The sequence below is a fragment of the Mesoplodon densirostris genome, chromosome 15 (genome assembly GCF_025265405.1).
Source record: "Mesoplodon densirostris isolate mMesDen1 chromosome 15, mMesDen1 primary haplotype, whole genome shotgun sequence".
NCBI lineage: Eukaryota > Metazoa > Chordata > Mammalia > Artiodactyla > Ziphiidae > Mesoplodon > Mesoplodon densirostris.
Genome location: NC_082675.1, coordinates 16758723 through 16786565, shown reverse-complemented (window position 1 = coordinate 16786565; position 27843 = coordinate 16758723). Strand labels below are relative to the sequence as shown.

General features: G+C 44.1%; 1 protein-coding gene and 2 non-coding genes across 4 annotated transcripts; 2 read left to right on the top strand and 1 right to left on the bottom strand.

The window, feature by feature from the left end:
* Nucleotides 1–241: 241 nt before the first annotated feature.
* SIRT4 (sirtuin 4) lies at nucleotides 242–12664 on the bottom strand. Of its 2 annotated transcripts, none has more exons than XM_060119391.1 (5): nucleotides 12613–12664; nucleotides 8547–9044; nucleotides 5773–6067; nucleotides 5434–5646; nucleotides 242–3284 (listed from the first exon to the last, which is right to left on the bottom strand). In XM_060119391.1, exons 2-4 carry the CDS (start codon nucleotides 9041–9043, stop codon nucleotides 5494–5496), a joined length of 945 nt encoding a protein of 314 aa, XP_059975374.1. In that variant the 5' UTR covers nucleotide 9044; nucleotides 12613–12664; the 3' UTR covers nucleotides 242–3284; nucleotides 5434–5493. The 2 variants fall into 2 exon arrangements, with proteins under 2 accessions (XP_059975374.1, XP_059975375.1); XM_060119392.1 differs by having other exon boundaries at nucleotides 8820–9044.
* A 4102-nt stretch (nucleotides 12665–16766) lies between these two features.
* LOC132503329 (U4 spliceosomal RNA) lies at nucleotides 16767–16907 on the top strand. Its single transcript, XR_009534578.1, has one exon. It is a non-coding gene; the product is annotated as a U4 spliceosomal RNA (small nuclear RNA).
* A 993-nt stretch (nucleotides 16908–17900) lies between these two features.
* On the top strand, nucleotides 17901–18041 carry LOC132503327 (U4 spliceosomal RNA). The gene has a single exon (XR_009534577.1). It is a non-coding gene; the product is annotated as a U4 spliceosomal RNA (small nuclear RNA).
* Nucleotides 18042–27843: the final 9802 nt, after the last annotated feature.

Below are 27843 nucleotides of genomic sequence, written 5' to 3'. Positions count from 1 at the left end.
AAATAATGCTGCTGTGAACATTGGGGTGCATGTATCTTTTCAAATTAGTGCTTTTGTTTCTTTCCAATATATACTCAGGAGTGGAATTGCTGGGTCATATGGTAGTTCTATTTTTAGTTTTTTGAGAAATCTCCATACTGTTTTCCACAGGGGCTGCACCAATTTACATTCCCACCAGTAGTATAGGAGGCTTCTGTTTTCTGGAAGAATATGCTTTATTTTCTTTAGAAAGGCTTAATTACATCAAGCAAAGCTTGGCTTTTGTAATTTTTTTTTTTTTTAGGCAAACAGGTACACAAAAAGGAAAAGTGGCTCTGGGGAAAATCCGAGTGAGTCTACTCAAAGGAATACTCAATAGGAGACAAAGGTTTGGCAGGTAGGATGGCTTCCCCTCCCACCCTCCTCCCATATCCTAGTGATAATGGCTGATATCTGCTTACTCTGTCAGGCACTGTGCTGTGAGCTACACATGCATCATTACCTTGTTTGGTCTTCGTAACCACCCAATTGGGTAGCTCCTATTATCCTCATTTATAGAGACGGAAGTTTAGATAAAACAACTTGCCCAAATTCACCTAACTACTAAGTAGCAAGACAGGGTTGGAAATCCAAGTCTGTCTATTTTCTAAAAGTTTCAGTGCTGTGCTATATTCCTTTTCTAATAAATCGAGAAGAAAAAAAAACATTCTGCTTTCTTGGATGAGTTTAATTTTTTTTTTCTTCTTGAAGTGGAATTGATCTCTTTTGTGACATAGAAATTACGGAAACAATCTGGATCTCAGAGCACCATCTTGAATCTCAACAAGAATAATATATCTGGAATCATCTATTATAGCTGGTGGCAACCTTTGCTATTCCTCAGAGCAAGGTGACCAACTCATCTTTGTTTTAGCACTGCAAGTCCTACATCAGGAAAACCCCTCAGTACTGGGCAATCTGGGATGGCTGGTCACCCTACCTAGGAGTGTCGAATTTCCTATCCGTCCTGACTTTGATCCTCTCAGGAAATATTTGGCATTCACTGAAGACTGACCTTTATGCATGTCCAAGCATCTCATGTGGGATTAACTCATTAAGTGAGCTAACATGTTGTAAAATACTTTGCACAATGCTTGGGATATAGTGTGCTCAACAAATGCTATTATTTTATTTATTATTTATTTTTTGGCTGCGCCACACAGCACATGGGATCTTAGTTCCCCGACCAGTGATCGAACCTGTGCCCCCTGCCGTGGAAGCGCGGAGTCTTAACCACTGGACCACCAGGGAAGTCCCAACAAATGCTGTTATTTAAGGGAGAACTGAGAGGATACTCAATTTATGACAGCATGAAAGAAGGACTATGAGTTAGTGGGAAGGAGATTCGAGTATTCTGTACTTGTTTGCCTTCATGACTTGTACTTACTAAAACTGTGATAGCAGAGCAGTTGTGGAAGCAACAAGGAAGGATATGACTGAAAGTCACAGCCAAAGCTGGGCTTACGCAGTTACAACCATGTAACCAGGGCAGTGAAAGCTGATAGCACCCACTAGTAGAAGTCTGTTATTCCAACCGAGGGCACTTACAGCAGGTTGGGGACTGCTGTGCTGGTGGAGAGCAAAAGATGTAAAGTAAGGAGACCTGAGAAGCATCAGCTTCAGGAAATACCAGGTTCCTCTTGAGACAAACTTTTTGCAAAGAATTCCATCTCAGGAGGAAATATGAACAAAACAAACATTCCTAAGGCCCTCAAGACTTGGTTTCATAAATCGTGCGAGCATTAGGTGTTGAAAGAGCCTGCCTTCCCTCCCTCGCAGCCTAACCTGCTCTCCACTGCCCACATTTTAACCATTCCTGGCCAGGTGTACTGTTGGCTTCTACTTCTACTTCAGGCTGACTTCCTTCTAACTATAATCTTCAGACAAGTAGGAAGCGTTGCTGTCTAGAAGAACTGGGAGAAAGATCTACTCCGATTCTCGTCCTGGCTCTGAAACAACATACTGTGGCCTTAGGTAAGTGTGGATCTTAGTTTCCTCAAAAATAAAATGAAGGGGGGATGGACTAAATTTTCTCTCCTGTCATTCCATGCATGACTCTGTGACATATTCTGGTAAAGGATGAGAGTATGGGAGATAACACATCCTCTGTGAGCCACTTGAGAGCAAGAGGTTGTATCTTTGTAGCCTTAGTACCTAAATACAGTGTTGGTCAGTAACCATTTATGAGATTTGTGGATGAGGATGGCTTGGGATTCAAAAGACCCAGATTTGGATGCAATTATTGGTGGTACTGACTGTGGGTAACTGAGCAAATCTGGTTCAGAGCACCTTAGCATCTCTATCTGCAAAAAAGCTGGAGTGAGATTTACCACAGCCTTACGCCTCTCCAGAATTAATGAATGGCTGTGAGCGAACCTACAGCTGTGCAGGTGAAAAGAACTCTGTGTTTTCAAGATCTTGGGTTATCCCAGTCAACTGAAATTTGCTTCCTAGGCAGATGCAGGATGAACACGTATTGCTTGCCCTGATTTTAGACAAAAGGCTACCCAGAATAGGCTGTGACTCTTTCATCCGCTTCGCTTTTTGATGAGATCGTGCAGAAAGCTTTAGCCTGCGACAGTGATTCTCTCTGGCTAACACAGTAATCAAACAAGTCTTGCTGCTTCCCTCAGCAGAAACAAATCAATTTAAGAACCCACTTGGGAATTCACTGTTTCCTCTCTGCAGACCAGGTTCAAGGCCGGTCTCATTCTGGCAGCTGAAATCAAGCAGAAATCCTTAGAGAACCGTGTCATAAAACCACATTCACTTTTAGCTGATTAAAAAATATAAAAGTAACAGCCCACATACCTAATGTGCTATTTTAAAAAATGCTTCCTCTGTTCCTTGGTTTATAAAAAATTCATTCATATCATTGTTCGTCTTTTCAAAAAATATATCAGAATGGTTCAGTTAAAGACATTTAAGCATTCGGAATTATAAATTAAGTCGTTTCCTTCCCCCTTTACCCACATTAGTGAGATCCCTAGGTTAGTACTCTGGAGGTACATATTTCCTGGGCTATTTCTTCTGCCTGATGAGATAAAAAGGGAGAGAAAGCAATTTTCCTATCAAAAGAAGCTGCGGCTTTGAAAAAGTCCTCTTCAGGGGCAAATCTCATCAGCTGGAAGATTTTAACTCCTGGGCTCTGGAAGCTGCGGGGTTCAGAGACGGGCTGGCAGAGAGATGTCGGTTTGCTGCCCTCTGCAGGCGGCAGTTGGTAAGCCTCAATCAGTTAGAGGAAGCAGGGATGAATCCTTAGGCATCTGAAAAGGAATGAAACAAGTTAATGCCAAAATAAGCTGCCAGTGGGGTGGAGGAAATGATTGTGTACATCAGTGTACCATAAAAAAAACCCACAGCATTTAGGGAATGTCAGGATGGCCACTCTGTACTGTTAGGTGCAAACAGGATGTAATAAAATACTGTACTGCTTGATTCAACTTTTGTAAGAACAGATTTAGATTTAGTTATACCAGAATGTTAGATCTTGGTTATCTTGGTAGTGGGATTATGGGTAACTTGTATTAAAATCCTTTTTACTTATCTGTATCATCTAAACTTTCTGTGATAAATATGTATTATTCTAGTAACAAGAACTAGTTAAAAAGTGATTTGCCAAGGGGACTTCTTGGGTGCTAGCAGTGTTCTGTTCCTTGATTTAGATGCCCTACATCTTCATCAAGCTGTCCACTCATGACGCCTGCGATTCTCTGTATGTCAGTATACTTCAATTAAAATGTTTTTTTTTTGTTTTTTTTTTTTTTTTGCGGTACACGGGCCTCACACTGTTGTGGCCTCTCCCATTGCGGAGCACAGGCTCCGGACGCGCAGGCTCAGCGGCCATGGCTCACGAGCCTAGCCACTCCGCGGCATGTGGGATCTTCCCAGACCGGGGCACGAACCCATGTCCCCTGCATCGGCAGGTGGACTCTCAACCACTGCGCCACCAGGGAAGCCCTAAAATGGTTTTTAAAAAGTGGTTTTACCGGGACTCTCACACATTGTTGGTGGGAATGCAAAATGGTACAGCCACATTAGAAGACATTTTGGCAGTTTCTTACAAAACTAAACATACTTTTATCATATGATCCAACAATCTCACTCCTTGGTATTTACCCAAATGAGTTGAAAACTTACATCCACACAAAGACCTCCACGTGGATGTTTATAGCAGCTTTACTCTTTTTTTTTTTGGCCGCGCTGCGCAGCATGTGGGACCTTAGTTCCCCGACCAGGGATCAAACCCGTGCCCCCGGTAGTGGAAGCACAGAGTCTTAACCACTGGACTGCCAGGAAAGTCCAGTGGCTTTATTCATAATTGCCAAAAAGTTGGAAGCATCCAAGATGTCCTTCAGTAGGTAAATGATAAATACCATGTTATTGAACAGGAGCAAGGAGTATATGGGAACTCCTGCACTTTCTGCTCAATTCTGCTGTGAACCTCAAACTGCTCTAAAAAAATAAAGTCTTTTTCAAACTGGCTGTACTCCTCTGGGAATATATTAAAAATTATTGAATTGTATGCAGTAAATGAGTGAACTGTATGATATGTGAATTATATCTCAAAGCTGAAAAAAAAGCTGTTACATTTTTTTAAAGTGGTTGTACTCATAGGTGAAAATATCAATAGATATAAAGTACTGACACATGCTACAATATGGATGAATCTTGAAAACATTATGCTAAGTGGAGAAGCCAGACACAAAAGGCTACATACTGTATGAAATGTCCAGAATAGGCAAAAACAGAAAGAAGATTAATTGTTGTCAGGGACCAGGGGGTGGGGAGTGGGGAATCACTGCTAATGGGTACAAGGTTTCTTCCTGGGATGATGAAAATGTTCTGGAATTAGTGGTGATTAATGTGCAACTTTGTGAGTGTACTAAAAACACGTTAATTATATACTTCTAAAGTGTACTTTTAAAGGGTGAACTTCATGGCCTAGGAATTATATCTCAATAAAGCTGTTATTTTTTTTTAAATGGGGAAAAAGGCAATGGCAGATTTTGGAACATTGTCTTAAATAGCTAGGTGCCCAGAATTCAAAAATCAGTCTATCGAACAATATAGCGTAATGCACATTAAAAAATTAGTTTCAATTAAGAATGGCCAGGGCTTCCCTGGTGGCGCAGTGGATGAGAGTCCGCCTGCCGATGCAGGGGACACGGGTTCGTGCCCTGGTATGGGAAGATCCCACATGCCGCGGAGCAGCTGGGCCCGTGAGCCATGGCCGCTGAGCCTGCGCGTCTGGAGCCTGTGCTCTACAACGGGAGAGGCCGCAACAGTGAGAGGCCCACGTACCGCAAAAAAAAAAACAGTGGCCAAACATTAAGAAACCTAGACCCTCCTCTCTTTTGTCAGTGCTCTCAGCTGAGCAGGAACTGGAATCTGGTATCTGAGAAGGCATTTTACCATTAGCAGCAGAATTCAAGTGAAAGTCCCAGTTTCCGGGTCCAGAATATCAGGCTGTGGTCAGCGTGGGTCTATTAAAGGCAGCAGCTCTCCACAACGAGAATCCAGTTTCAGACATGCCAAGTCGTCCGACCGTGTGGGCCCGATGTTCAGTATTGCAATTGGCAGCTTCTTCTCCTGGGCAGTGAGGATGAACCTGTAGCCCGAGTACACCTGTCGGAGCAGAAGACGCAGATAAGAGCTCTCTAGAGGCAGGAAGAGATAAACCAATAGGGAGCCTCTCCCGGGCTCCCCAGCCCGCAAAGGGGGCAGTTACCATCCCGACACCCAGTCAGTTACCTGCAAGGACGATCCCACCACCAGGAGGGAGTCGGCTTCTTTTACCCGCTTGTGCACAAAATCAACCTTGTCAGGGTTCACCGTGTCCCCGAAGAAGACGACGTCTGGTTTCAGGGGGCCCCCACATCGAGAGCAGGGCGGGACCCGGAAGCTCTGGACCTGCTCCTCAGTGAGAAAGACGTCACCGTCCGGAGCCAGGCCGTGGGCCTCAGCGCTCCAGGTGGGGTTCAGGACTTCAAACCGCTCTTGCAGCGCCCCTCGGGGAGTCTGCTCGCCGCAGCCCAAGCAGAGGACCCTGAAACCACAGAGGAGGCCAGCTGTGCTGGGGAGGCACGAAGCTACCAAAGACCTTTTACCCCCAACCATCTCTAGCTCCTCCGTCACCACTTTCTTTCCCTGACGCCCACCATTTTTTCCCCGCTTTATTAATACCTTTTCATGACCTCTTATCTACCACCTTCCTTCCACTGCCAACCTTCTAGAAAAACGTGCATCTGTTTCCTTACTACACACTCCCTGCTTAAACCTTCTGCTAGCTCACTTTTATCCTTAACACGACTGCAAAGCCTTTACCACATAATTTCCTTAGTGCCAAAACCAGGGTTTTTTTTCCCCCTTCCCCCTCCATCCTCTGCTCTAATCATCTGCTGTAATTGCCGCTGTCCATTGCCATCTTCTCTTTAAAACACTTTCTGGGGAGTTCCCTGGTGGCCTAGTGGTTAGGATTCCGGGCTTTCACTGCCAGGGCCCAGGTTCAATCCCTGGTCAGGGTAATAAGATCCCACAAGCTGCATGGCCCTCCAAAAAAAAAAAAAGGAGAGAAATTTGAGTCCTTTGCCCACTGCTCTGTGCCCATCGCCCACAACAGTGCCTGCACATGGCAGGCACTCACTAAACAGCTGTTGAAAGAAAAATGGAAGTTGGTTCCTGTTCTGCTCCTCCAGCCTCCAACCTGTTTTCTTTCCACTGTCCCTCCCTAGGATGTCTCTGTGGTCACTGCTGCAGTGCCTCTGTGCTAACAGTTTCCTCCTCTATACAGGACTCCACTCCTGCCCTCTCCCCCAAACTTTAGTCCAAGTCTCCTTGATGGTCCTGTCAAACTTAACTTGTGTCTTCAATCCCCCTCCCCAGCTTCTCCATCACCTTCCTCCAGTTACTTGGGCTGAAACCCTTGGAAAAAAACTTGTTACTCAGTTTTCTCCCTTTACTCTCTATCTAGTCAATCATCAGACTGTGTTGGCTTTTTTTTTTTTAACTTAAAAGGCCTCCTATGAAATGACAAGAAGTCTTGGATTTGTGTTAAAATATTTAAAAAGAGACAGAGAAAGGATAAGTAGACGTGAAAAAATCTTGATAAAACTCTTTGAATCTGGGTGATGGTCTGTGGGAGTTCATCATACTACTCTCTTTACTTTTGTGGATGTTTGAAATTTTCATCATGAAAAAATATTTTAATGGACCCATAGCCATCCTTAGCTCTCCCATCCCCTGATGCCACCTTAGTCTGAGTCTTTCCAGCTGACTTTCCTGAACCACTCTAACTCTCTAATCCTGTCCAGGCTTCCTCAAATGCTATTTTTATCATATTGCTTTCTTGCTCAGAAACCACTAACAGTACCCTTTGGTCTCTCACAACAGACCCAAATTGCACTGCATGATTTTCAAATGCATCCAGGAATTGGGTCTAGCCTTCCCAGAGAATCTGATTTCATACTAGCCTCCAACGAGACCAGGCCAGACTCTACAAGTTCCCTTCATTTGGAAAGCCCTCTTTTCCCTCCTTTGCCTAGTCATACCTGAGCTATTCTCCAGCCCCACCTCACCCATAAAAGCTTTCCTGATTACTCCAATCTTTACTAACTCTGTTTCTCTGAACCTGTAAAACATGTCTATCAAGAACCACATAATTTAACAATCACATGTGGAGTGGTTTGTTGTTAAACCTGTTATTTTTTGCTCTCCCACCAAACAGATTACAAAATTCTCACATATTAAACAGACCACGTTTTATATTTTGGTGTTGACCTCTCCACACCAGTAGCACACCACGTGTTGCAGACACCCAATAAATATTTTATGACTGGCAGACTGATTTCAGTCCTCAGAGGATGATCTCTGGGGCTTACAGATAAGAAAACGGTCTCCAGTTAGCTACAAGTTACTGCCAGGGCTACATATGGTCATTTCATCAATATTTATTGGGTTCTGGCTATCCTGTGATCTTTGTGTCTAGGCACTGGAGACCCAGCAGTTTGTAGCATATGCTGTTGGTGCTCTGCTCATAGTTCCCTCGGGACACTCAGAGGGCACCTCCCACAGTTCTCTTATAAGTTCCTGTGTCTCTCCTGTTTAGGGAGTTCCCTGGCCATGGAAGCCTCCGGAGGAGCGGAGTCAAGTGTTAGGGAGTTAATCCCCCCAGAGTGACCCTCAGCCAATGAAGGATGGGAGGCAGTGGATAAACGCCCCAGTTCCCCTTGACTTCCAGTGAGACGGTTCTGAAGCTGCTCTACAGTCAGAGAGCCCCTGACACGCTTGAGCCCCAGATGCCCCAAGCAGTAACCCACTCATTAGCAAAACCTTACCCTGCCTTTCCCACTTGCCCTGTTTCACTTCCCATTCCCTCACTGAGTTTGCTGGGATCAACTCCAAAGTAAATAACTGCCTCCCAAATCATTTCCTCGTGGTCTAACGAAGACAACAGTGATCAGGACGGCCAAGGTTCCTGCTCTTATGGAGCACGTGTCTGCATTCACACTGTTTAGGCTTTCCTGCACCTGTGCATGCATCCGTGGAGTTCTGTCAGGCGCTGACTCCCCGCCTTGGTGTGCAAGGCATCCACATTTTGGGTCACCAACCAGTACAGCTTTCCGAGTCTCTCCCAGTTGCTCAAAGCCCAGTGTGCAGGGTTAGGCTGGTGGGAGGAGAACTGAGGCCAGCCCACAAAGTTTCTCGCCCAGTACCGCTGGCGGATTTGAGCGATCCGTACAAAATCCCCATGCTGGATGGGCCTCCGGTCCGTGCGGGCATAAAGTCCCACTTTTTCTGACCTGTAGTCTGGGATCCCCGACTCAGTGGAGATTCCTGCCCCGGTCATCACTAAGAGTCTCTTGGAAAGGGTGATAAAGCGCTGTAACTCTTTGACCTTCTCAGAGTCCAGAGGAAGACTTGGTGGCACAAATAACCCAGTGGATCCGTGTGAGGACTGCTGGCTGAGGTTCGGCACCCAGCGGCCTTTTGCTGTCCTGAAAGTTAACCCAAAGCTCATCCTCATTCTAGAGAGGGGAAAAAAAAAGCATCAAGTGAGAAACTGGTTTTTGAAAACCAGGGTAACCAAGGGAAGGGGGGAGGGGCAAGATGGGGAAGGGGATTAAGAGGTACAAACTACTATATATAAAATAAATAAGCTACAAGGATATATAGTACAACACAGGGAGTATAGCCAATATTTCATAATAACTATAAATCGAACATAAACTTTAAAAATTATGAATCATTGGGCTTCCCTGGTGGCGCAGTGGTTGAGAGTCCACCTGCCGATGCAGGGGACACGGGTTCGTGCCCCGGTCCGGGGGGATCCCACATGCTGCGGAGCGGCTGGGCCCGTGAGCCATGGCTGCTGGGCCTTCCCGTCCGGAGCCTGTGCTCCGTGGCGGGAGAGGCCACGGCAGTGGGAGGCCCGTGTACCGCAAAAAAAAAAAAAAAAAAAAGTATGAATCACTATGTTGTACACCTGAAAATTTCAACTATACCTAAATTTTTAAAATTTTTAATTTAGTGAAAAACCCCTCACAAAACTGATGAATGGGTAAACAAAATGTGGAGTATATAAATGAAACAAGATTAACCAAGGGTTGTTAATTGTTGAAGCTGGGTGATGGGTCCATGGATGGGGGTTCATTATATTACCTATCTCCACAAAAAAAAAAAAAAATTGGTGGCGGGAAATTCCCTGGCAGTCCAGGGGTTAGGACTCTGTGCTTTCACTGCTGAGTGTGCAGGTTCAATCCCTGGTTGGGGAACTAAGATCCCACAGGCCATGCAAAAAAAAAAAAAATTTTTTTTTAAAGTAATTTCTTAGAGGAATGTTTGGATTGCAGATGCTCTAGTATGCCCAGAACAGTGGAAGTACAGAAATGCCAAAAGCCATGAGCTGAAGGAAAAAAAAACTTCTCCCACACACACAAAAAAAAAAAAAAAAAAAAAAAGAAGGAAGGGGGAGGGAGAGGGACAGGGAGAAAAGAATGGAGAAGTTTGAAGAGAAGCTAAAATGAGGAATGCTTTGGCTTAAAGGTAGACAAAACTCCAATATCTGGACCATATTAGCTTAGCAGTCATATAGTATTTGGAGAAAACATATTTGAAATTAAATACACAAAGTGAACTAGGGCAGGTAACTTAAACACATGCCTCCCTCATGCTGCCCTTGATCTAGACAAAAATGAAAGCAAGAGCACACGATTATCAACAGAATAGAGATAAAAAAGGGCTAAGCTTAGCCTAAAAATATATAGACAAACCCTAACTAACTCTAGGCAAGAAACTAAAAAATAAAGAATGGATGGGTAGCATCCTTATTTCCCCAAAACAGCCCACCCTAAACGGGATTTGGGAGCAGGTTACTAACGAGATTTCAACTTACATCTGGAAGCTGCCAACCCAAAAGGTATCTAATAATCAGCAAACTGGTACTTTGACATATTTTGTGAGAAGGGTGACAAGAGCCAACAGCACAATATTGAGCAGTGGCTGGGGAACAGGAACTTGTTGGCGTTGCATACAATACTGTCCTCTGGAAGATAATATCTAGGTATGAGAAAAATGTATTGGAGAGGAGTACAGGTTTTTACCTAACAAGAAAGCTATCCAGGGACTTCCCTGGTGGTGCAGTGGTTAAGAATCCGCCTGCCAATTCAGGGAACCTGTGTTCGAGCCCTGGTCCGGGAAGATTCCCACATGCCGCAGAGCAACTAAGCCCGTGTACCACAACTACTGAGCTTGCGCTCTAGAGCCCGCGAGCCACAACTACTGAGCCCGCGTGCCACAACTACTGAAGCCCACGTGCCTAGAGCCCATGCTCCACAACAAGAGAAGCCCCCACAATGAGAAGCCCCCGCACCGCAAAGAAAGTAGCCCCCACTCGCTGCAACTAGAGAAAGCCCGCGCGCAACGATGAAGACCCAATGCAGGCAAAAAAAATTAAAAAAAAAAAAAAGAAAGCTATCCAACCAGACCATATTTCCAGTGGTGGATTCCATGCTTATGAGAACAGCCTACTGATAGTGAATTAATCAATGACTGCAATACCTGGAAGGACAGCTCCCAGATAAACAATTCACTTGAAAGGTACAGCCCCCTTCCCCCCACAGATACTTAGAGTGTATTTATAATCTTGCTTTGTAATCCAAATCAATCTTTGGTAAAATCTGGAAGGGTGTGAGCTAGTTCAGCATCTAATAACTCACAGATGTATTGAACACTGGGGCCCCAGGCTTAGAGAAAAAACTGACCTTTGCTAGGGGTGTGTTGGTAAACTGGCTTCCCCTTTACCCTCCCCTTCAAAAAAAGATAAAAGAAAATAATCCTATCGTGGCCAGTTTCAGGCTACCAATGGTTTATCTAACAACTGGCCAGTAAATTCCCAAATATTTAACAACTGGCCCTCACCAGTACAAACAGATTCCACACCCTCCTGGGTCCTTTGAAGTCCAACCTGAAACAACAAGCCTACCTTTTTATTATCTTTTTAATAATTTGTTTTGGTCATGAATTTCTAATATGTTCCACAAAATAAAACTTTGTCCCCACACTAGACTATTTCATAACAGCCCAAGCCAATCTGTCTTCCTGATCTCCTAAGAACCTACAGCCAGAGCTCTCCTATGCTATGGCCATCAGATAGAAATTAACTATGGCTGGCAAATCTGCCAAGGCTTTCTGCATCCAAGGGAAACTGCATATTTTGGCTTCTGAAAAGAAAGGGGGGGGGGGTTCTAAAAAATATATTTTAAAAAGGAGGGAGGTAAACTAAAAAATTGATAAAGCAGAATTCTAGCATAATATAAGGCCTGTCTCTCCCAGTAACACCTGGCTGGTGAGAACTGAATTTCTTACAAACTTCAAAAAGTTAATGGTTTACCTCAATATCTTTTTTACGTCCCTTAATTGCTCATTGTTAAGATATGACTGTATCTAAAGATGTCTCTATCAGAGGAATACATTTATATTTTTAGTTAATACCATCCCTTGGGGGACCATGTGTCCCATAAACCTACTTCCCATTTTATAAATCAGAATTATCTTACTTCTTCATAAACTAAAGCACATTAGAGTTCCAGTTTAGCTGATGAAACTGTTGCTCAGACTTTTCGGGATTTTGATTTTATTAATGTAATTAAGCACATGCATACCTTTTATTCTATTTCCCCCATATTCTATTAGTTTACCCTCAATTGCAAATAGGGCTTCTTGGACAAGGTGAAGAGTAGTGAGACCTGACAAGGCACTCTACCCCAGCATTTTCTAGCTGTAAAAACAAGGCCTTCATGTAGTATTCGATAAAATGCAGAAATTCTCTAGTGACACGCACCCCATATGTAAACATTATTTTATGCTGGGCTTTTCCAGATCTGGGATCAGGACCCTGACTTCTCCCTGACAGTCCACAGCAACACGTGAACAGCTAAACAGATAATCCCGATTCCTGAGATCGGAGGGCTCGGGAAACCCCGCTGAAAAGACGCTCTGTTGGAACAGCTGCTCTCTCCCAGGTCCCATCAAAGGGCAAAGAGAAGTGGAATCCTCAATTTATAGAAACCTGCAGCCCACACAGAACCCACTTACCTTTCACAGATTAAGGGACACTCCGCGCCCTACAGGAGGACCGACTGGCTGTATTTGCACTTTGGGAAATGTAGTTCATTAACCTGAAATGATGCAAGAAAAACTACAAGTCCCACAATCCTCTGGGCTTCACAATCGAGGGACCCAGATTGTCCAGTAGCGCCCCCTGTTGGCCTTTTGTGGTCAGAGGCTTCGAACCCTGGTACGCGATGTGCAGCTGTCTACTAAGCCATCATCTCTGAGAGAGAAGCGGTTAGAGCTTGGACGTCAATGTTCTGAGTGCAAAATAGTACATCCAAACAGCGTTAACTTAGGAATTCATTCTTTAGAAGCTTTAGTAATGGATCTAGGTTTGACTCATCCTCAACTTCAGTGTTTCCGAACCTTTCCACTCATGGAAACGGAATCAAGTTCCCACCTTGCAGTGAGTTGTGAAGAAATACATTCACAAGTAGCTGAAAAACTGATGTTTTTACAGTTAAAATGAACAATTAAAGCGAAATATAATATACAGGGACTAATGTGTTTACCCACGTGGCTTCTCCAATTTTCTCATCTTTTTTTGTTTGTTTGTTTTGGCTCCACTGGGTCTTCGTGGTTGGGTCTTCAGGGTTGGGTCTTCCTTGCTGTGTGCAGGCTTTCTCTAGTTGCGGCCAGTGGGGGCTACTCTTCGTTGTGGTGTGAGGGCTCCTCATTGTGGTAGCTTCTACTGTTGCGGAGCACGGGGTCCAGGCGCCCCGGCTTCAGTAGTTGTGGCACATGGGCTTAGTTGCTCCGCAGCATGTGGGATCTTCCCGGACCAGGGCTCGAACCCATGTCGCCTGCTCTGGCAGGCGGATTCTGATTCTTAAACACTGCGCCACCAGGGAAGTCCCTTATTTCTCATCTTGTGTTTTTACTAAATTAACCAACACAATGCCTGGGTCTTACCCCCAGAAATTCTGATTTAATTGGTCTGGGGAGACACTTGGGCACCAAGTCGGTTTACAAACCTCACAGTTGTTTCTAATATGTAGCCAGTGAGAACCACTGATCTGTAGCATTGCCTAAATAAGACATCGATTTCTAAGTGTTCTAGAACATATCAAAGGATATGTTCTAAAACAGCTAGCACTGACCTTGAAGACCACTCTAAGGAACCACTTCCCCCATTTTAAAATGAAGTGAGGGGAATTCCCTGGAAGTCCAGTGGTTAGGCTCCGAGCTTTCACCGCCGAGGGCGCAGGTTCAATCCCTGGTCGGGGAACTAAGATCCCGAAAGCCGCTTGTGCCGCCAAAAACAAACAAACAAACAAACAAACAAAACTGAAGCCCAGAGGAGTAGTATGAAAGCTGGAGTCAGAGTCTGACTCTCATTGAATGCATAGCAGTAAATATTGGTAAAGTAACCCATTTCAGTAGTTTGGGAACAATATCTCCAGCCACACCTCAAATAGGTCACTGGGCTGAGAGAGCCGCCTGACATGAGTCTTTTGTACCTTAGTTAACCTGACCACATTGGCTGGGGGGGAAAAAGGATTAAAATATAGACTGGGGGGCTTCCCTGGTGGCGCAGTGGTTAAGAATCTGCCTGCTAATGCAAGGGACACGGGTTCGATCCCTGGCCCGGGAAGATCCCACACTGTGGAGCAACTAAGCCCATGTGCCACAACTACTGAGCCTGCACTATCGAACCTGTGTGCCACAACTACTGAAGCCCGCGCGCCTAGAGCCCATCCTCTGCAACAAGAGAAGCCACGACAATGAGAAGCCCGCCCACGGCAACAAAGAGTAGCCCTGGCTCGCTGCAACTAGAGAAGGCCCGCACACACCAAGAAGACCCAACACAGCCAAAAATAAAAACAAATAAGTTAATTTTTTAAAATGTAGACTGGGAACTTTTATGAAGTCAAAAAATTATAGGGCTTCCCTGGTGGTGCAGTGGTTAAGAATCCGCCTGCCAGTGCAGGAGACATGGGTTCGAGCCCTGGTCCGGGAAGATCCCACATGCCGCGGAGCAACTAAGGCCCTGCGCCATAACTACTGAGCCTGCGCTCTAGAGCCCACAAGCCACAACTACTGAGCCCGCGTGCCTAGAACCTGTGCTCCGCAACAAGAGAAGCCACCGCAATGAGAAGCCCGTGCACTGCATCAAGAGTAGCCCCTGCTCGCCGCAACTAGAGAAAACCCGCGCACAGCAACGAAGACCCAGTGCAGCCAAAAATAAATAAAAATAAATAAATAAATAAAATTTAAAAAAAGAAAACAAAATTGTAATCCAGAATATTTTCTGCACACATGGGTGTTTGATTAAAACCTATGGAAATGTCAAAACATGACACTACCCCCAATCCCCGGCATATTTTATTATGGAAAGCTTCAGAGCCACATTATTTTTCCAGTTCTTCAAGAGGAATAAGCATCATTAAAAGACTGGCCAGGAACACAGGATTATTGTGCTTTTAGGCCCCAAAGAATTTCATGTTCTGGGGAGAAGTTAGCTGAGTTTTCTATTTTTCTTAGTGCTGGGAAGTCATCTGTGGAAGATGAAGTCATCCAAGACAGCTGGTGAAACAATTTCCCTTGATAGCTACTGACAGGGTGTAATGAGCCACCCAATCGAGACATTCTCAAGGGCTGAGAAGTTCTTTGGATGACCCTAGTCTTTTTATTTCTCACAACTCCACCGCACTAGGAATTAATGACAAAGTCCTTGGTTGGATCAAAATCAAATACTCTAAATTAATCAGACTGTTAGCCTTTCTTTTTTTCTGCTGTTTTTTCCTACCCTGACAATTATGGCTGTGGGGAAAAAATTAACTGCACATCAGCATCAAATAGGCCTTTTTATGTCATTTTGACATCTAGTTGATGACTACATAAATGTTCAGTGAGCAATACTTTGAACGTTTCATGTCTGAAATTTTTCATAATGAAATTTTGGGGGAAATATTTTCTCAGAGTACTAGTTGCATCTTAGTGAGTAGCAAAAACCAAAAGTCTTTTGGAGAGTACAGCTCAGAGCTGAAACAAGTTCAGATATAGGTTTCTAGTAGCTTTCCACTTGCCGAGCCAGTAACAGTGAAAGTTACTTCAAACTCATGAACTGTAGAAATAGCCTCTCTCCTCTGAATTAAGATGTCCACAGAAAACCCTTTCAGGTTAAACATAGCACATCATCCAGAAATTCTACTTCTAGATATATACACAAAAGAATTGAAAAGAAGGACTCAAACTGATAATTGTATGTCAGTGTTCATAGAAGCATTATTCACAATAGCTAAAATGTGGAAGCAACCTCCTGTCAATCAAAGAATAAATGGATAACAAAATTCCATACAGGGCTTCCCTGGTGGCGCAGTGGTTGAGAGTCCGCCTGCCGATGCAGGGGACATGGGTTCGTGCCCCGGTCTGGGAGGATCCCACATGCCGCGGAGCGACTTGGCCCATGAGCCATGGCCGTTGAGCCTGCGTGTCCGGAGCCTGTGCTCCGCAACGGGAGAGGCCACAACAGTGAGAGGCCCACATACCGCAAAAAAAAAAAAAAAAAAAAAAAAATTCCATACAGTAGAATATCAGCCATAAAAAGGAACGAAATTCTGAAACATACTACAATATGGATGGACCTTAAAAACAGGTATGAAATAAGCCAGACACAAAAGGTCAAATAATTGTGTGATTCTCTTATGTGAGGTACTGAGAGTTGCCAAATTTATAGAAAGTGGAAAAGAGGTTGCCAGGAGCTGTGGGAGAGAGGAATGGGGAGTTAGTATTTAATGGGAAGTTTGTTTGGAATGATGAAAAAGTTCTGGAGATGTACAGTGGTGATGGTTGCTGAACTTAGAAATGGTTCAAATGGTAAATTTTATGTTATGTATATTTTACCACAGCACCCTTACACTGAGCACATGTCTCATCCTCCCCAATTTATAGTCTGAATTAAGTTTATTAGCATGTTCCCTCCCACAATGCTTTGCTTCATTCTCCACTCAAAACTAAGTAAAATCAAGCAACTGAATACTGAGAAACAGCTTATATATTTCCGAGACATCTTAATATGGTTGTATAATTTTCAGCCCATTAATAATTAAGGGTTTTGCCTTGAGGCGCCAACTCACCTTTCTGTAATAGGAACCTTACTTATTGGGAACGATGAGTAGGGTGTTACCTTCCTTAGCTTTGCGCAGTGGCAGTATCGTAGCCAATGAGGTTTATCCGAGGCGCGATTATTGCTAATTGAAAACTTTTCCCAATACCCCGCCGTGACGACTTGAAATATAGTCGGCATTGGCAATTTTTGACAGTCTCTACGGAGACTGAACAATGCAGGTTTAAAAAAAGTATGTGTTTTATGTAACCGCCGTAAACCTCCGGTAAGATACGCTGGAAATTCAAAATCACCCACAACGTTGAGAATACACTGAAAAGCCAAAATAACTAGCAACGTTGAGAGTACGCTAGAGAACCAGCCTCACCCGCATCGATGAGGATACGCTGAATATCCATAGTTACCAGCAGCGTTATATCCGATCTCAAGTTTTCACTGTTTACTAGGTGGGGAATTGTTTTTCTAGGAAAATGTAGCACGTGTTCCTGTCGTTTTCGATTTCGTCTTCAACATAAACGATTAACTTATGGAAACAGTTCGTTTCATATCTGCCCCCCAGTTAGTTCGTTCTTTACGCTTGCGTGTTAGTTGTTGTCCAACTGGTATTAACAATTGAGATATTTACTTCATTTGAGGGTTTGTTTTTTTTTTTTTTTTTTTTTGCGGTTCGCGGGCCTCTCACTGCCGTCGCCTCTCTCGTTGTGGAGCGCAGGCTCAGCGGCCACGGCTCACGGGCCCAGCCGCTCCGCGGCATGTGGGATCTTCCCGGACCGGGACACGAACCCGCGTCCCCTAGCATCGGCAGGCGGACTCTCAACCACAGCGCCACCAGGGAAGCCCTTTTTTTTGGTTATAACACCCACATCTCCACCTACTCGTTCCCCTTTCGGATTACTCTCTGTTTCCGGTTTTTCTTGCCGCTGTTTTTTAGAACGGGAGTCATTACCCGGAGCGTCTTGGTGATGTCATGGTAATTTGCATAAAATTCCCCAGCGTCCTTAGCGAAAGGCGTTCTTATTTTCAAAAGGTTAGGGTTCGACAACAGATGCTCTAATACCCAGCAGCTCTTCGTCACATGGGTTTTAAACAGAAATGTTTGCAGGGAAATGCTTCATATCTTCCGGCTCGTTGTCAGTCGCTCACCCTCACAGTAAAGGCAGTTGTCATCCATGGGGGAGGTAGGTGCGTGCTCATGTTCTCTAGCTTTGCGCAGTGGCAGTATCGTAGCCAATGAGGTTTATCCGAGGCGCGATTATTGCTAATTGAAAACTTTTCCCAATACCCCGCCATGACGACTTGAAATATAGTCGGCATTGGCAATTTTTGACAGTCTCTACGGAGACTGAACAATGCAGGTTTAATAATAGATATAGGATTTATTTTTCTTTTATTTTAGTGAGGTGAGTGTTTTGGTTGTGTTTTTTCTGGCAGTTTTCTACTAACTCTTACTAAAGTGTTTCTGGGTTTATATTATTGTTAGGAGCGGATGGCTTGTCTGTTTCGTTTTTACCGGCTCTCAGTATACCTGCTTTTGAAGAGACTTTGTTGTCTTTTTTAGTTTAAGTTGGATCGCAGCTCTAGTGTGTTCCAATACAGCAAAAGTAGTTTTGGTTGGGATAGTTGTCGTCTGGGAGCTGACAGTTACAAAGTGATCGACTTCACTTCCATCACAACTAAACTGGACAAGGACTCTTAAGAAAGTCACAGATAAGCAGGAACAGACGAAAATCTGCAAATATGTCATCCAAATGTTTCGTTTTAAAGCAATCACAGGCAAAGGACACAGTGGATTTCGTTAAGTCTCATTGTGGAGTCCCGGGTACAGCTGCCCTTGGACTTAAATTCTCTTAGTGTTGGTGGGGTGCTGGTTTCCACTATATCACACCTGCTTCTAGGCTTGTGATGTTAAAAGAACCAGGCGTGTCCACGCACAGAAGGCTTGAGAAGTCCTAAGCCTGGGCGTGGCAGATCCAGCTGGACCTAATTAGGCCACCACCCATGAAATTTTTCTGTTCTCTAGCAAAAGAATGCGGCTTGTAAGGGCGAGGGTGGTGGAACAGCATCTACTGCTTCAAAGCAGCACACTGTAGAAAACCGCCCTAGCGGCAAATCAGACACAGTCCCTGCTTCAGGGAACTCACCGTTTTGAAACCGCAGATAAACAAAATAATTACAGATTATTTCAATACTATGGGGGGATGTGATGGAGCCATTCTGGAGACCAGACAAGTTCCAACACCACCAACTATGGATCACTTACTGTGTGCCAGACTCCACATGAAGTGCTTACTTCATATTCCGGACTCCATGCAAAGTGCTTTAAATGCTTTGTTTCGTTTAATTCTTACAGAAACAATTCTCCCCATCCCCCCCCCCTTTTTTTTACAAAGAGCTCTACTGAAGCATAATTGATATTCAATAAGCTACACATATTTAAAGCCTACAATTTGATAAGTTTTGAAAACATACACACCCATGAAACCATTACTGCAAACCAGCTGGCGAACACATCTATTACTCCCCAAAGTTTCCTGGTGTTCCTTTGCAATCCATCCCTCCCTCCCATCTCTCCCCACTACCCCTCCCCCATTCTGTCGCTATAGATAAGTTCGCATTTTCTAGAATTTTATAGGAAAGGATTCTACTGTATGTGATCTTCTTGAAATAGACTTTTTTTTTTTTTTTTTTTTTTTTGCGGTACGCGGGCCTCTCACTGCCGTGGCCTCTCCCGCTGCGGAGCACAGGCTGCGGAGCACAGGCTCCGGACGCGCAGGCTCCAGACGCGCAGGCTCAGCGGCCACGGCCCACGGGCCCACGGGCCCAGCGCTCTGCGGCATGCGGGATCCCCCTGGACCGGGGCACGAACCCGTGTCCCCCGCATCCGCAGGCGGACTCCCAACCACTGCGCCACCAGGGAAGCCCCGAGATAGACTTTTTTCATCAAACAATATGTCCTTGCAGTCCATCCAGGTTGTTGCATGTATCACTAGCTCATTCTTTTTCCTTGCTGAGTAGTATTCCATTATATGGAAGTACCAGGTTTGTTCAACCATTCACCCATGGAAGGACATTTGAATTGTTCCTAGTATTTTGCGATCATAAATAAAGCTGCTAAGAGCATTCCTGTACAAGTTTTTGTATGAGTGTAAGTTTTTAATTCTCTGGGTCGTATAGTCAGTTGCATGTTTAGTTTTGTAAGAAGCTGTCAAATTATCTTCCAGAGTGGCTTTCCATTTCCATTTTATTTTCCACCTGCAGTTTAAAAAAATCTAGGCAAGTGCCCGACTTTTTTTTTTTTTAATAAATTTATTTATTTATTTATTTTTGGCTGAGTTGGGTCGTTGTTGCCACGCGCAGGCTTTCTCTAGTTGCGGCAAGTGGGGTCTACTCTTCGTTGCAGTGCACGTGCTTCTCATTGCGGTGGCTTCGGAGCACAGGCCCTGGGCGCATGGGCTTCAGTAGTTGCCATACATGGGCTCAGTAGTTGTGGCACACGGTGTCTGTTGCTCCGGGTATGTGGGATCTTCCGGACTAGGGCTTCAACCCGTGTCTCCTGCATCGGCAGGCGGATTCTTAACCACTGCGCCACCAGGGAAGCCCCCGCCCCGCCCCCGCTGCCTTTTCTCTTTCCTTCATGACACTGATATTTTGAAGGGTCCAAGACAGTTATCGTGTAGAAGCCTCACATTCCAACTTCACTGACTGTGTTCCCTTTATTTCCTGTAACCAAGACCACAGCTTGATTCAATTCAACAGAACTTCAGAGATGGCGTTGTGACTTTGTATTGCATCTGCCACTATAATCGATGCTGAGTTTAAGCACCAGGGTAAAACAGTAACTGGGTCTCTCTCTATTGTAAAAGTGCACTTTCCCCTATGTAATCAGTAATCTGTGGAATGAACAATCCTTGACATTTGATGATAAAAGCCCTTTGCTTTCCACAACTACTCCCTTAAACCACTTCCTGATCAGTCATCAGAATATGGCTAAGTAAGATAAATTAATGTCACTTCTTCTCTGGAACCTAGGGTAGGTTTGCTGGGACCAAGGAATACCCTGTGTTCAGGACCTGTGGTCCCAGGAAAGGGAAGAAGAGTCCCCTGCGGAGCCAATGTATTACAATTGAGCAAATATGATGGAAAGAGGGGGTCAGTGATAACTACCCAAAGGGGCATCCTGAAGACCCCACTACGATTGTGGGAACTACAAGAGGAGCCAACATGTGCTACCCAGAGGCTGAAATTTCAAGCAGCTAAAAATTTCCTTGATAGTGTGGTCTGAAAATGCACTCCAACCATTTCTTTTCATCTTAGCTGGTTGCCAAGATGAATAATCTGGGTGTCAAAACAGGCCTGGAGGAGACAGAACATGAATGCTCCCTCCTATGGCAAATTTTGTATTGATTGGAAAGTCAGATGATGCTCTGGCAAACACTCATGTGCGTGTGTGTGTGATTTTCTTAGAATTTATAATAGCAAGTAAGTAAAATAATGACTCATTTGTAAGCATACAAGAAAGAAAAGCATGGAAAAACCACCAAGGAACTTCCCTGGTGGCACAGTGGTTAAGAATCTGCCTGCCAAGGCAGGGGACAGGGGTTCGATCCCTGGTCTGGGAAGATCCCACATGCTGCTGAGCAACTAAGCCCTTGCGCCACAACTACTGTGCCACAACTACTGAAGCCCATGTGCCTAGAGCCCATATTCTGCAACAAGAGAAACCACCACAATGAGAAGCCCACACACCACAACAAAGAGTAGCCCCCACTCGCCACAACTAGAGGAAGCTAGCACGCAGCAATGAAGACCCAACGCAGCCAAAATTAAAATAAATTAAAAACTTATTTTTAAAAACCCACCAAAAGGGATTTTCCTGGTGGCACAGTGGTTAAGAATCTGCCTGCCAATGCAGGGGACACGGGTTTGAGCCCTGCTCAAGGAAGATCCCATATACCGCACAGCAACTAAGCCCGTGTGCCACAACTACTGAGCCTGCGCTCTAGAGCCCACATGCCGCAACTACTGAGCCCGTGTGCTGCAACTACTGAAGCCTGCGTGCCTAGATCCTGTGCTCCACAACAAGAGAAGCCACCACAATAAGAAGCCTGTGCACCACAACGAAGAGTAAGCCCCACTCACCACAACTAGAGAAAGCCCGTGTGAAGCAACAAAGACCCAATGCAGCCAAAAATAATGAGTAAATGGATTTGCCTTTAAAATAAATAAATAAATAAATAAATAAAATTAAAAAAAAAAAACACCTCACAAAAAATATGAACAAAAAGCTTAAGGATAAAAAAAAAAAGCTTAAGGAAAGCAAAACAAGTTTTTTAAAGGTAAAATTTATAAAACATATATGTGATATTTTGCTCTCAGCTCTACTGGAATCTTTCTTTGGGTAGTTTGAGTTACAATGACTTTTTTTTTTTCATTGAATTAAAATTCACAGAACGTAAAATTAACCATCTTCAAGTGGATCCATGTGATTTTTACATATTATTGGTTTCAGTTTCACAACCTAATTTTTTTCTGGTTGTAAAATTACTGCATGTTGGTATATAAAATCCAAACATTATATATATGCAACAGTGGCAGTCAAAGATCACCATAATCCCACCTCCATGGCTAGAGAAAATAGCCACAGATAGGTGAGATTATTCCTCCAAATTGTTCTATTTACGTGTCAACCTAATTATTAACAAACATTGGATTATATTCTACATTCAGTTCTACTATTTCCTTTTTCTTTCTGCTAAACTAATATATGATGGACCTATTTTCCATGTCAGCATATAGCTCCCCTCTTCCCATATGGATATATCCCACTTCAGCTAACCAATCCCTATGGATGGACATTTGGATTGTTTCCAGTTTTTCCCAATTATAAGCAATGCTATGATGAACATCCTTGGATGTGCATCTTTGCCTACTCATAGGGTTTTTTGGGGGGAATTTTGCCTACTAGTGTGCTGTTTCTATGGGAAATTTCTGTAGGTGAGATTGCTTGCACAAAAACCATTCACATTTTGCATTTTATTTATTTATTTATTTATTTTGGCTGCACCGTGCAGCTTGTGGAATCTTAGTTCCCCAACCAGGGATTGAACCTGCAGCCTCGGCAGTGAAAGTGGAGTCCTAACCACTGGACCACCAGGGATTTCCCCATATTTTGTATTTTAAAAGATGCCCCCAAGTTGGGTCCCCCAAGACTGTACTGTGTATTCTCCCACAAAGCAACATAGGAGAGCATCTGGAGAATATTCGATGTGTACGTTTGAAACACTGCAGCTTTCACAGGACTCTTCTGGGTTAGGGAGGGGACGAAGAAGGAGAGTGAATTCATATCCAGCTCCAACATTTAGTTGTTCTCTAGCTCCTTTCCAGGCAGAAAGCAGAGAGAAGGGGCTGGCTTGGGTGAGGTAATCCTGACCCTCTCCCCTTCCACCATGTATGGAAATATCCTTGGAAACATCAGTTCCAGATGGAGCCAACCCCCACCCCACCCCCTCCCACCCTGTCGCCCAAGCTAGCCTGGATCTACTGGCTCCAGGGGACAGAAGAGCTGGACTCTGAGGAGTATCTCAGCAGGGAACGGGTCCACCAGCCCCCAAACAATCTTCCCAGTGTAAGTCCCTGCAGGCTGTCTGCAAGAATCACTGGCTTCTCTAGGTTAAAAATATCCTGTGCCCAAGGGGCCTTCAGTGTCTGTCTCAGAAGAGAGCTTGCTTATAGCTCTCCATCACTGGGGAAATGAACTGAGACCAACTGATTTTTTTTTTTCCATGAAGCTTTGAAACCAGACTTTCTGGGTTCAAATCTTTGCTCCACTATTTACTAGCTGCGTGACCCTAGGCTACTTACTTAATTTCTCTGTGCCTCAGTTCTCTGGCTGTAAAAGGAGTGTCAGGATCATCACATCTATCTCAGAAGCCAGTGGGTCTCCACCCGGGCTGAGCACTTAAAATCACCTGGGGAGCTTTTAAAAATCCTCTTGCCCAGGCTGCATTCTGGGTCAATTCAAACAGAATTTCTGAGCATTAGTTCTGGGCAAAAAATATATTTTAAAGCTTCCCAGGGACTTCCCTGGTGGCGCAGTAGTTAAGAATCCACCTGCCAGAAAACTATAAGACACTGATGAAAGAAATTAAAGATGATACAAACAAATGGAGAGATATACCATGTTCTTGTATTGAAAGAATCAACATTGTGAAAATGACTATACTATCCAAAGCAATCTACAGATTCAATGCAATCCCTATCAAACTACCAATGACATTTTTCACAGAACTAGAACAAAAAAATTCACAATTTGTATGGAAACACAAAAGACCCCAAATAGCCAAAGCAATCTTGAGAAAGAAAAACGGAGCTGGAGGAATCAGCCTCCTGGACTTCAGACTATACTACATAGCTACAGTAATCAAGACAGTATGGTACTGGCACAAACACAGAAATATAGATAAATGGAACAGGATAGAAAGCCCAGAGATAAACCCATGCACATATGGTCACCTTATTTTTGATAAAGGAGGCAAGAATATACAACAGAGAAAAGAAAGCCTGTTTAATAAGTGGTGCTAGGAAAACTGGACAGCTACATGTAAAAGAATGAAATTAGAGCACTCCCTAACACCATACACAAAAATAAACTCAAAATGGATTAAAGACCTAAATGTAAGGCCAGACACTATAAAACTCCTAGAGGAAAACATAGGCAGAACACTCTATGACATAAATCACAGCAAGATCCTTTTTGACCCACCTCCTAGAGAAATGGAAATAAAAACAAAAATAAACAAATGGGACCTAATGAAACTTAAAAGCTTTTGCACAGCAAAAGAAACCATAAACAAGACGAAAAGACAACCCTCAGGATGAGAGAAAATATTTGCAAATGAAGCAACTGACAAAGGATTAATCTCTAAAATTTACAAGCAGTTCATGCAGCTCAATATCGAAAAAACAAACAACCCAATCCAAAAATGGGCAGAAGACCTAAATAGACATTTCTCCACAGAAGATATACAGATTGCCAACAAACACATGAAAGGATGCTCAACATCACTAATCATTAGAGAAATGCAAATCAAAACTATAATGAGGTATCACCTCACACCAGTCAGAATGGCCATCATCGGGCTTCCCTGGTGGCGCAGTGGTTGAGAGTCCGCCTGCCGATGCAGGGGACACGGGTTCGTGCCCCGGTCCGGGAAGATCCCACATGCCACGGAGCAGCTGGGCCCATGAGCCATGGCTGCTGAGCCTGCGCGTCCGGAGCCTGTGCTCCGCAACGGGAGAAGCCACAACAGTGAGAGGCCCGCGTACCGCAAAAAAAAAAAAAAAAAAGAATGGCCATCATCAAAAAATCTACAAACAAATGCTGGAGAGGGTCTGGAGAAAAGGGAACCCTCTTGCACTGTTGGTGGGAATGTAAATTGATACAGCCACTATGGAGAACAGTATGGAGATTCCTTAAAAAACTAAAAATAGAACTACCATATGACCCAGCAATTTCACTACTGGGCATATACCCTGAGAAAACCATAATTCAAAAAGAGGCATGTACCACAATGTTCATTGCAGCTCTATTTACAATAACCAGGACATGGATGTCCAACAACAGATGAATGGATAAAGAATATGTGGCACATATATACAATGGAATATTACTCAGCCATAAAAAGAAACAAAATTGAGTTATTTGTAGTGAGGTAGATGGACCTAGAGTCTGTTATACAGAGTGAAGTTGGAAAGAGAAAAACAAATACCATATGCTAACACATATATGGAATCTAAAAAAAAAAAAAGGTTCTGAAGAACCTAGGGGCAGGACAGGAATAAAGACACAGACGTAGAGAATGGACTTGAGGACATGGGGAGGGGGAAGGGTAAGCTGGGACGAAGTGAGAGAGTGGCATGGACATATATACACTACCAAATGTAAAATAGATATCTAGTGGGAAGCAGCGCATAGCACAGGGAGATCAGCTCGGTGCTTTGTGATCACCTAGAGGGGTGGGATAGGGAGGATGGGAAGGAGATGCAAGAGGGAGAAGATATGGGGATATATGTATATGTACAGCTGATTCACTTTGTTATGCAGCAGAAACTAACACACCACTGTAAAGCAATTATACTCCAATAAAGATGTTTAAAAAAAAAAAAAAAGAATCCACCTGCTAATGCAGGGGACACGGGTTTGATCCCTGGTCTGGGAAGATCCCACATGCCGCAGAGCAACTAAGCCCGTGCACCACAACTACTGAAGCCCGCGTGCCTAGAGCCCGTGCTCCGCAACAAGAGAAGCCACCGCAATGAGAAGCCTGTGCACGGCAATGAAGGGTAGCCCCCGCTCAATGCAAATAGAGAAAGCCCGCGCAACAACGATGACCCAACACAGCCAAAAAAATAAAATAAAATAAAAGCTTCCCAGGTCATTTCAATGTGCCAGTGCTGTAGAGATTTTGTGGGTATTAAATGAGATAATATAGGGAAAAGTCTCCCCATGGTGCCTGACACAGAGTTATATGCTTTGGTGGGGGTTGTGGGACCAATTATCCAAGCCTGGGTGGTGGTCAGGGAAGGCCTCCTGGAGGAGGGGGTGTTGAGCTGTGAACTGAAGGAGGAGAGAAGTTAACCAGGAGAAAGAGGACAGGATGCCTTTTAGCCTGGGTATCAGTACCTGCAGGGTTCTGGAGCCAGGAGGATGTGACCGCTTGGAGGAATTTAAAGTCATTCCCAGAAATTCCCTGGCAGTCCAGTGGTTAGGACTCCACGTTTTCACTGCTGAGGGCCTGGGCTCAGTCCCTGGTCAGAGACCTAAGATCTGGCAAGCTGCACGATGCGGCCAAAAAATTGAAAAGTCTTTCCCTGTGACTGGAGCTGAGAAAGGAGAAAGGAGAGTTGGTGGAAAATCACTGGGCTTTATTCTGGTGTCAGGAAGATTTTAAGCAGGACAGTGAGTCGGGGGGGTTGCCCTCCCCCCAAATTCAGAAACAGCAGGGCCTCCTCAAGGCATTGTGTCCAAGCCCTCTGGGGAACTTGAACTTGCCAAGGGGTGTGTGACACAGTCCCCAAGCTCCCCTTCAGGAGCCATGTCCTAGACTGTAAAGTCAGACAGTCCTGGGTTTGAATCCCGAATTTGCCACCTCGTACTTGTGTGGCCTTGGGCACGTGACTTCATTTATGAGCCTCAGTTTCCTGGTTTGGAAAATAGGCATAAAGCCCCCATTGGATCTTTGTGAGGATTAAATGAGATGATAATGTAAAAGACTTAACATGTTGCTTCCCACATGCTAAACAATAAATGTTCCCAATATGTGTGTCAATGTGTGTAAAAGACGGGTCTAGAAGAATCTACAACTGGTCATTAATTTTGGGGGGATTATGGATACTTTTAATTTTTATATCTCAGTTTATCTGTTGTTGTTTTTCTAAAATTCTTTCTGCAATGAACAACCACTGTTTTTGTAAAGAAAACTTCCACATCTGTATTGTAAGCTCTGGAATTTATTCTTCTAAATCTTTTTTTCCCCTTAATCCCCTCTTTCTTCCCAACATCAATTAGTGCAATGGTAAACTTAATTCATTAAATGGGTACTTAACAAATGTTAGTCACACAACATATTTTTATTCAGCAACTACTATGTGCTGTGTCCTGTGTCAGGCACTGGGGTAGAGCAGTGAATGAGACAGACTTAGTCTCTGCCTTCCTGAAGCCTAGAATCTGGTAGGAGATGGACAGATGCAAACGAGTGCATAAGAAGTGTTTAATTACAGCCGTCCCTCGTTATCTGCGATTGGTTCCAGGAGCCCCGAATGTACCAAAATCCCTGGATGCTTAAGTGCCATAGTCGGCCTTCTGTATCTTCAGTTCTGCATTCGCAGATTCAATTAACCATGGGTTGTGTAGTACTATCTGAATTTATTGAAAAAAAACAATCTGCTTGTAGGTGGAACCGCTCCATTCAAACCAGTGTTTTTCAAGAGTCAACTGTATAATTATGAGGAGTGCTTTCAGGGTGCTAAAAAAAAAAGGTCTTAATAACAGGAGCCCTGACATAGTCTACCAGGCCAGGGAATGGTTTTCTGGGGAAATGGCTTTTAGTTTGAAATCCCCCCAAATAATGATGCCAGCTATCATT